The sequence below is a fragment of the Ipomoea triloba genome, chromosome 11 (assembly GCF_003576645.1).
Source record: "Ipomoea triloba cultivar NCNSP0323 chromosome 11, ASM357664v1".
NCBI classification, from domain to species: domain Eukaryota; kingdom Viridiplantae; phylum Streptophyta; class Magnoliopsida; order Solanales; family Convolvulaceae; genus Ipomoea; species Ipomoea triloba.
In genome coordinates this window covers 7,316,367-7,323,890 of record NC_044926.1, presented here as the reverse complement: position 1 = coordinate 7,323,890, position 7,524 = coordinate 7,316,367, and the positions used below count along the sequence as shown (strand labels likewise).

At 35.4% G+C, this 7,524-nt stretch overlaps 2 protein-coding genes across 2 annotated transcripts in view; one reads left to right on the top strand and one right to left on the bottom strand.

Moving 5' to 3' along the window:
• Positions 1–204: 204 nt before the first annotated feature.
• LOC115995856 (F-box/kelch-repeat protein At1g80440-like) lies at positions 205–3,827 on the top strand. Its single transcript, XM_031235003.1, has 2 exons — positions 205–930; positions 3,786–3,827. Exons 1-2 carry the CDS (start codon positions 205–207, stop codon positions 3,825–3,827), a joined length of 768 nt encoding a protein of 255 aa, XP_031090863.1.
• Positions 3,828–4,298: 471 nt separating this feature from the next.
• LOC115995855 (coatomer subunit beta'-2-like) overlaps positions 4,299–7,524 on the bottom strand; it is a 12,174-nt gene continuing 8,948 nt past the window's right edge. The window contains exons 3-11 of the mRNA XM_031235002.1: positions 7,346–7,437; positions 7,149–7,265; positions 6,647–6,761; positions 6,463–6,534; positions 6,001–6,197; positions 5,819–5,912; positions 5,163–5,269; positions 4,736–4,865; positions 4,299–4,451 (exon numbers count right to left, since the gene is read on the bottom strand). Coding sequence (XP_031090862.1) covers positions 4,299–4,451; positions 4,736–4,865; positions 5,163–5,269; positions 5,819–5,912; positions 6,001–6,197; positions 6,463–6,534; positions 6,647–6,761; positions 7,149–7,265; positions 7,346–7,437 — 1,077 coding nt within the window. The remainder of the gene's footprint in view (positions 4,452–4,735; positions 4,866–5,162; positions 5,270–5,818; positions 5,913–6,000; positions 6,198–6,462; positions 6,535–6,646; positions 6,762–7,148; positions 7,266–7,345; positions 7,438–7,524) is intronic.

Below are 7,524 nucleotides of genomic sequence, written 5' to 3'. Positions count from 1 at the left end.
AATTGTAATGAAGTTTATAAAAGTTTGAATCCCATACAACTTAGAATTCGGCAACCCTAACAAAGCTACATTGGTGTTGGCCCTATAAAGCTTAATAAAGACGCTATTTATTGTTTCCTTTCATCTTCAAGAATCCAAAATTCTCAAATTTAATAATCCGAAATTCTGCTCCGATCATCCCTTGCTTTTCTCTATGTTCTTTCAATGGAGATAATTCCCGGTCTTCCCAACGACGTAGCTTTTGAATGTCTTATTCGGATTTCGTTTGATCAGTTTCCCAAGGCTGCATCTGTGAGTAAAGCATGGAACGCTGTGATTAAGCAGCCGGAGTTTCACCGGCGCCGGAAAGTTTCGGGTCTAACCGGACCCGTCATTGTCATGGCTCAGCCAATGGATGGTTTAATCAAATCGAATCTGCTACCGGTTTACCGGCTCACGCTATTCGAGCCGGTGAAAAGGCGTTGGCGCAATTTTCCGCCGGTACCGGAGATGGTGGAAGGGATGCCATTGTTCTGTCAGGTTGTCGGGATTGGGCCGGAGCTGCTGGTGATCGGCGGGATCAACCCGGTGACATGTCGGGTTCAGAATTCAGTTTTCATCTACAACTTCTTATCGGCCACGTGGAGGGGCGGCGCCGATATGCCCGGCAACAAGGATCGCCGGTTTTTCGGGTGCGCGGCCTCGGAGGAGGATGGGACAGTGGTGGTTGCCGGCGGAAACAACTGGTACAATTCACTAAAATCAACGTTGGCGTATGACGTGGCAAGGGACACGTGGACGAAGTTGCCCGATATGTCAATCGGGCGAAACAATTGCGGGTGTGTGTTCCACCGTGGCAAGTTCCACGTCCTCGGTGGCTTTAACATGGACACACAAGACGATTCTAAACTACCTGTTGAAACACTCGACCTCGTCACCCGCCAATGGCAGGTAATAAACGACTACGCGATAATATCACCGCAGGCTACCTACGTAGAGATTGGTGGGGTAATATATACAATCAAAGGAAAACGCGACGTGGTTGCATTAGAGGACGCCACATGGGTGTTCGTCTCACGGGTCCCAAATGATACACAGCGCGTGGTATATGTGACAGGGTGGCAGGGGAAGATTATGGTGATTATTGAAAATGCAAAAAATGGTAGAGCTTTTTTTTTTTTTTTGAAAACAAAATGGTAGAGCTAAGAGAGCTTATGTGCTGGAATTGAAGACTAAGAAATGGACCAAAGTAAAAATCCCAAGTGAGTTTCGCGGCTACGTTGAATCCGGTTGTTGTATACACATCTAAAAGGAGCAATTTTTGTCCTTAAAATTACACTTTTATTTTTTTATTTTTAGAATACACTTTAATTTTATTACATACATTTGTCTTAGATGATTGAGATTCAATATGTTACATTTCATGTTTAAAATTGTTCTAATTTAAACATGTCTAACAGTACGTTTTGGAAAAAAAAAAGTACGTTTTGGAAAGAAAATATATGGTTTCAATGCAAAGTAATCGAAGATATGACATTCATAAAGTTATGCATTAAACGTGGAAAAATTAATTCTTGAGAATTAATAGTAGAAGTAACCAAATAGTTGTTTAATTTGACTAAAGTAGAAATAAGTAAAATTAAGTAAGTCAACTACCATGTAATATGATGGCATTCTCGTTATTATTTTAAATGGGTGGTCATATGTTGAGGGACTTAGATTCTTGTTTAGGCGATACTACTAAATAAAAATTATGAGTATTTAAAAAAAAAAGTAATTAAATTATCCAATTAAATTGGAGGTATTCCATCAAAATAAATGAATAATATACGTTTTAATCTATACTTCTATACTGTATATAAAAGTAAAATTCTCTTATTTCATTTTCCCGCCCAAATATATAAAAGTAAAATTCTCTTATTTCATTTTCCCGCCCAAACATTTGTAGTCAATTAATTAAATATTTTATTGGTCAAATAATTAAAGTTTATTTGGTAAGAAAATGTAAAATGAAAATGAAAATTATATATATATATATATATATATATATATATATATATATATATATTAAAACAGAAGTGTTGTTTTCCCGCTCATCTTTAAAAAAAAATACTTCTGTTTTGAAATTTGAAATTACAATCACTTTTACCCAATTAAAAAATTACAAAAATGCTATATATGTTAATTCAATTTATAGTAAAAATTATCTAAAATATTTATTATACCATGAATTATGGTCTACTTTTAATTAGTGGTGTTTGGTTCAAGTTATATAAGATAACTAAGGTTATATTTGCTTAGTAATATAAGATTCACATGTTTGGTTCAAGTTATCTAATATTCCCAGAGAATGTAACATAACTTCCACATGAAGTTTTTTAGCTATTGGAAGGTGTAACATAACTTCCACATGAAGTTTTTTAGCTATTGGAAGGGAATGTGAGATACACTCCAATTTCTGAGGTAATCTCACATTCCCTTATCTTATTAGTATATTGGGCTTTTGACATTTTAATCAATTTATCTTATTTCGGTTGTCTTATTAACATACTTCAGTTTTAAACCAAACACACTGGAATCTAACATTCCCAGTTATCTAACATTTTCTAACGCCCTTAAGGTACACTAAACTAATACTCCGTATATTCTTTTTCAACTTAAGCTCATTTTTTTTTATATACAAATAAAATTAATATATAAAAAATATATCATTAAAAATTTCTAATTAAAATTTTTTAAATAACACATATATTGCTATTTTTATTTTAATGTATAAAGTTAGGGGTGAACCATCAGCTAGTGCAAATGTGAACTCAAAGTAGTCATTCTTGATATTTACACGTTTATACTATAGTAACACTAATATAGAGCGAAGTTTAGTTATTGGTAGGCAGGTAGGTCGTTTCATCATGCATTCGCAAAAGAACTATGGATATGCATAAATTAACATTATTGTGTCACTACCTGACGCTGTAGAGAAGTGATTGAATATATGTTTAAAAAAAAAATTGAAAAATGAAAAATTACCAAAGCGATTTTAAAAAAATCCCAAGTAAATATTTCGGAGCTATACCAATTTAGAGAACAAGTGTGACAATTAGATTATTAAACATTTGGACATTAAGAGGTCTACCTAAGAAAGAATTTTCTCAACGTCACCTTGCAACTTTACAAGAGATCTCCCTAAGATGAATTGCTCAACATCACAGTACTATCTTGCAACTTCACTATCATATACTATCATATTCAGTGTTTCTACATTCATGATCGCATGTAAAAATCGAAAATTAAAAAAAAAAAATTAAATTGTTTGGCCCAAAGAATGTTAATTAAAACAAGTATGAGCAGCTCAACTAATAACTCGGAGCTTGGAAGATGTGTATACTGTATGCTGACATAACTCATCGCTACAAAATCACACAAGTAGGCAGCCAGCCATGAACTTGGTCCCTTGATTGTGCATATTTTTAAGATTAAGACAACAATTGCAGCAAGCCTGGTGTAAAACAGCAAGAAAGCATAGTGAGCAAGTGGAACAAAGATGCCCAAAATATAATGTGAAAAAGCAACTCTAGCAGTTTAGGTGTGTCGTCAATTTAGTCTCAAAATGAACAGATTAATCAAATCTAGGTCCACAATGAAACATGAAACCTTGCTTTTGATTCAATTTAGGTGAGTGCACAAGCAATATTTGGAACTCTAGAATGTGTGGGAAATGCAGGAAGCTTCCGTTCATCAATCACATTACATTTAGGATTTAGCAATGAGAATAACTCAATTATCACCTTTTAATGAATTACATACAGCTGGAACCAACCTTCTTGACTGGAATCACTGATGTGGTGTAAGCACTGCAAAACCAATAAAACAGGAGAGGAAAGTAAGGCTCCATCACAGGATACAATACACTGCTGGACAAAAGGGGTGAGAGGAGGGAAATATATAGAAACAGAGAAGGATATGTGCCAGAGATCATCTACTACTCTAAAAACTCAACCAAGTTCAAATAAGGATTTCATAATGAAACAAAGCACAAACAGTACAAGAAACTAAACAATGACACAGATCCCAGACCCAAAAGTGCTCCAATAATTTTATGAGCTTTCCAACAGGGTCTTACAAAATTACTCTATTAACTACCCACCCACCAGAAAATCAGAAAGCAGCATGAATTATAAAGAGTCGTTAAAATAAAGTGGGACAAAGAAAAAGACTAGATTTAGAAGCAAGCATGAAACTTAGAAAATAGTAGCTAAAAGAAATTGAACTAATCACCAGCAACAAAACTAGGAACTTCACACCGGCCCAGCCAATTGCTTTTAGGCCGACTCTTTTCCTTCATTTTTCGTACCCCACTGTTCTTCAGTCCCATTTGCATTAATAAGTACTGCACCATCCACGGAGTCAGCATCCACCAGAACAGTCTCTTCTTGAGCATCATCTTGCACCTCATCCCCATTCTGGTCTGCAACCTGCACAAGAAAGCAATATGAAAAACTGAAACTCAGCACAAAATGAAGATACTCAACTAGTGTTTAGCAACTAGAATAGAAAAAGTTCCAAAAGGGTAAAAGACATTCAGTTACTCTGCAGGTTTAAAATAGATGTAGAGAATGAAAACAGGAACAGGAGTTACAGGTTACAAGGCAACATCTTTCTATTAAGCCATCCATATAAAAGTAAATTGTTGATTTCCATTTTCTCATTTTTCATAAATATGCATATAATAGTCCTCTTCAAAATTGACAATATATACCTCATGATCCAAGTCTCCATTCTGAAGGGGTTCCTCTTCATCCATCCTCATGTTCCTGAAAGCCTCCACGAGGTTGGTTGTTGATCTATCAGCTTGATTAAAATATTCAGATGCAGGTGGAAGGTTTCCTCTGCAGAGGAAATGAGAAAGTAATGATGACAGCCAACTTAATCAAATAACAATGGAGTTAATAACCAATTTCCCAATGGATTAGACACATTTATACACATACACATACACATACACTGAGAAACCAATTTACAAAATTGCAGGGCATGCTCCAATCCAATCCTTTTATCATAATGTTTAGTGATGCCAGAACAGTAAAAGCGAGAAAAGCAGGAATATCCTAATCATATTTTATAAACTCCAAAAGAAGGATTAGAAGAAAAAAAAACCAGGAGAAGGCAAAAATAGCCCTATATACCTCGTCTCAGCAACAGTAGATTCAACTGCAAGTGCAACTTGCCAGTCTTCAAACAGGTTAGGGTAATCTTTGGGATCAGCTAAAGCCTCAGCAGCTTTTTGGTTAATCTGTATTCCAAAATTCACACTGAAATATGTCAAGCCATAATGTTGTGTTTGGGTTGTAGAAAATGGGGAAAGAAAATGGGAGAGAAGAGATGAGGGAAAGGAAAATAGAGTTAATAGACAAAAATTAATGTTTGGATAAGAGGAAGGGAGAGAGAAGACTAAAAAATGTATATAGTGCATGTGATAAGAAAGAGGAGCTAGGTTATGTAAAGTGTTGAGAAACAAACCAATTTTATATCCTCATTTTCTTCCCATTTTCGGGAGTAAATATTTGAAAGAACAGGCCGAAGAGGAACTATTTTCTCGCCCAATTTCCCGTCATTTTCTAAATCACCCCAGAATACAGAACGATTATTGTTGAAGGTTACTATAAAAATAAAGGAAACCCCATTGAGGTAAGAACATAGTCCTTTTCAAGGACCTTTGAAATGGACATAATGGGCAAGATTTTAGTGTCAAACCAATACAGAACAATCAGAATCTCTATGTAGCTCGTAACCAAGCAATAAACTTTGAAGTATTTCAGATGATAACAGATCAAGTACTAACCTTGTTAAGGTCTTTTCTCCAAATTTCAACTATTTCAGATACTTTACTAGGTAAATAAGATCGCGCCATAAATGCAGCCTCAGGTAGCCGATTGCTGAAATATTGACACAGTTTTCATTTTAATCTACAAACTACAAAGTACACACCTGAGAGGAATCTTAAAAAGCAATCAACAGTAGTACCTGTCAATCAATAGCTGAATGCACTCTTCCACTTTACCCAACAGGAAAAGACAAAGGAATGAAACATTATTTTTCCCATGCTCTTTGGAAAGAGATACAAGTTCAGTTATTCCCTCGGCATCTCCTAGAGAAGAGTAGAGTAATAACAAACCACTCAAGTCATTTGCTTGCTTCAAGCATTGCTCTGCCAACTCTAACTGCAAAACACAACAAAAGAAATTGTGCCATCAAAAGCCTAAGAAAAGGTAGAACATTAGAAGCACTAAATCAAATAGCAAAACTGAAATGTAAAGTTACTGTCGCGAGTGCTAATCTCACAAGTCATAAACTTTGTGAAGTCAACTTGTCAAAAAGCAATTACACTACTCCATATATTATATCAAGATGAGTATCAACAAACAAAAGAAAGCTGAAGAGATCCAAGAGAAGCAATGTCAGCACAAATGGCAATTGAACAATTACCATTCCAGAAGACATAGCAAGTTCGCCCAACTGCTTCCACTTGGATTCACTATGAGCTACTAAAGCAATTTCCTGCAAGTATAAAAGACAAAGAAGAACACTTTAACAACTCTAATCACAGAAAATGAAAAAAGGAAAAAAGAAGAATGCAATGTTTTGATAACTAAAAGTTAGATGCACTTGCCTTAGCAATGTCTAACTTCCCTAGTTGTATTGCTAGTTCAAATCTGTAATCAGGGTCAGTAGCAACTTCTAATGCTTCCTCTACCATTCCTCGAGATTCCAGGAAACGGGCCACACTGAGACAAACCATTTCTTAATCATTAAACATACAATTTAAATGCAGGAAACAAGACTAAAGGAAATAGTTTTTAAAAGAATACATGTGGGTCCAGTTTCAACTAATTTTCATGTGCTTTTTGCCTATTTTGGAATGTGTATTATGCAGGAATGCACAGAAAGCAGCTTTGCCATTGTAAAGAATCCAGCTAATGCAGTGTAGTATGTTAAGAGTACCAAAATGGCATCTTCAATTTTCTTGAACCCAGTTTGTGACCCTTCCAAAAGACCATTTTCTGTTACGCAATAGAAGTAATAAAATTCCAAACCCAATTGCAAGTAAATCATCATTTCCAAATTGCTAGATGATGTTGAAATAATTACAAATGACTAACTACATGATGTACCTATTGTGGTGCTCCTTAGGAATTGATGATAAGACCTCATTTGCTCGCTCCAGATCACCACGCATCACAAGTGTCTTGTACTCGATCAAGCTGAGGAGTAATGTGTATCCTATAACACTGGGGTAAAACAACATAGAAGTCTATTAGATATTGATCCAACTAATCCCTCCATCAAAATACTGAGAATCCCTACTCACTTGAACTCTTTGTCAATGAGATAAACCCTACTTTGATTTGCCAGATACCCCAGTAGGTACATTGGACGGTCCAAATGAAACATTGTGGTGACCTGAAAATATCACATAAAACAGGTTGCATGCTCAAATGTAAGAAACAAAATAATCTGCCAAAGTACATTTAAAAAAAAAAAAAAAAA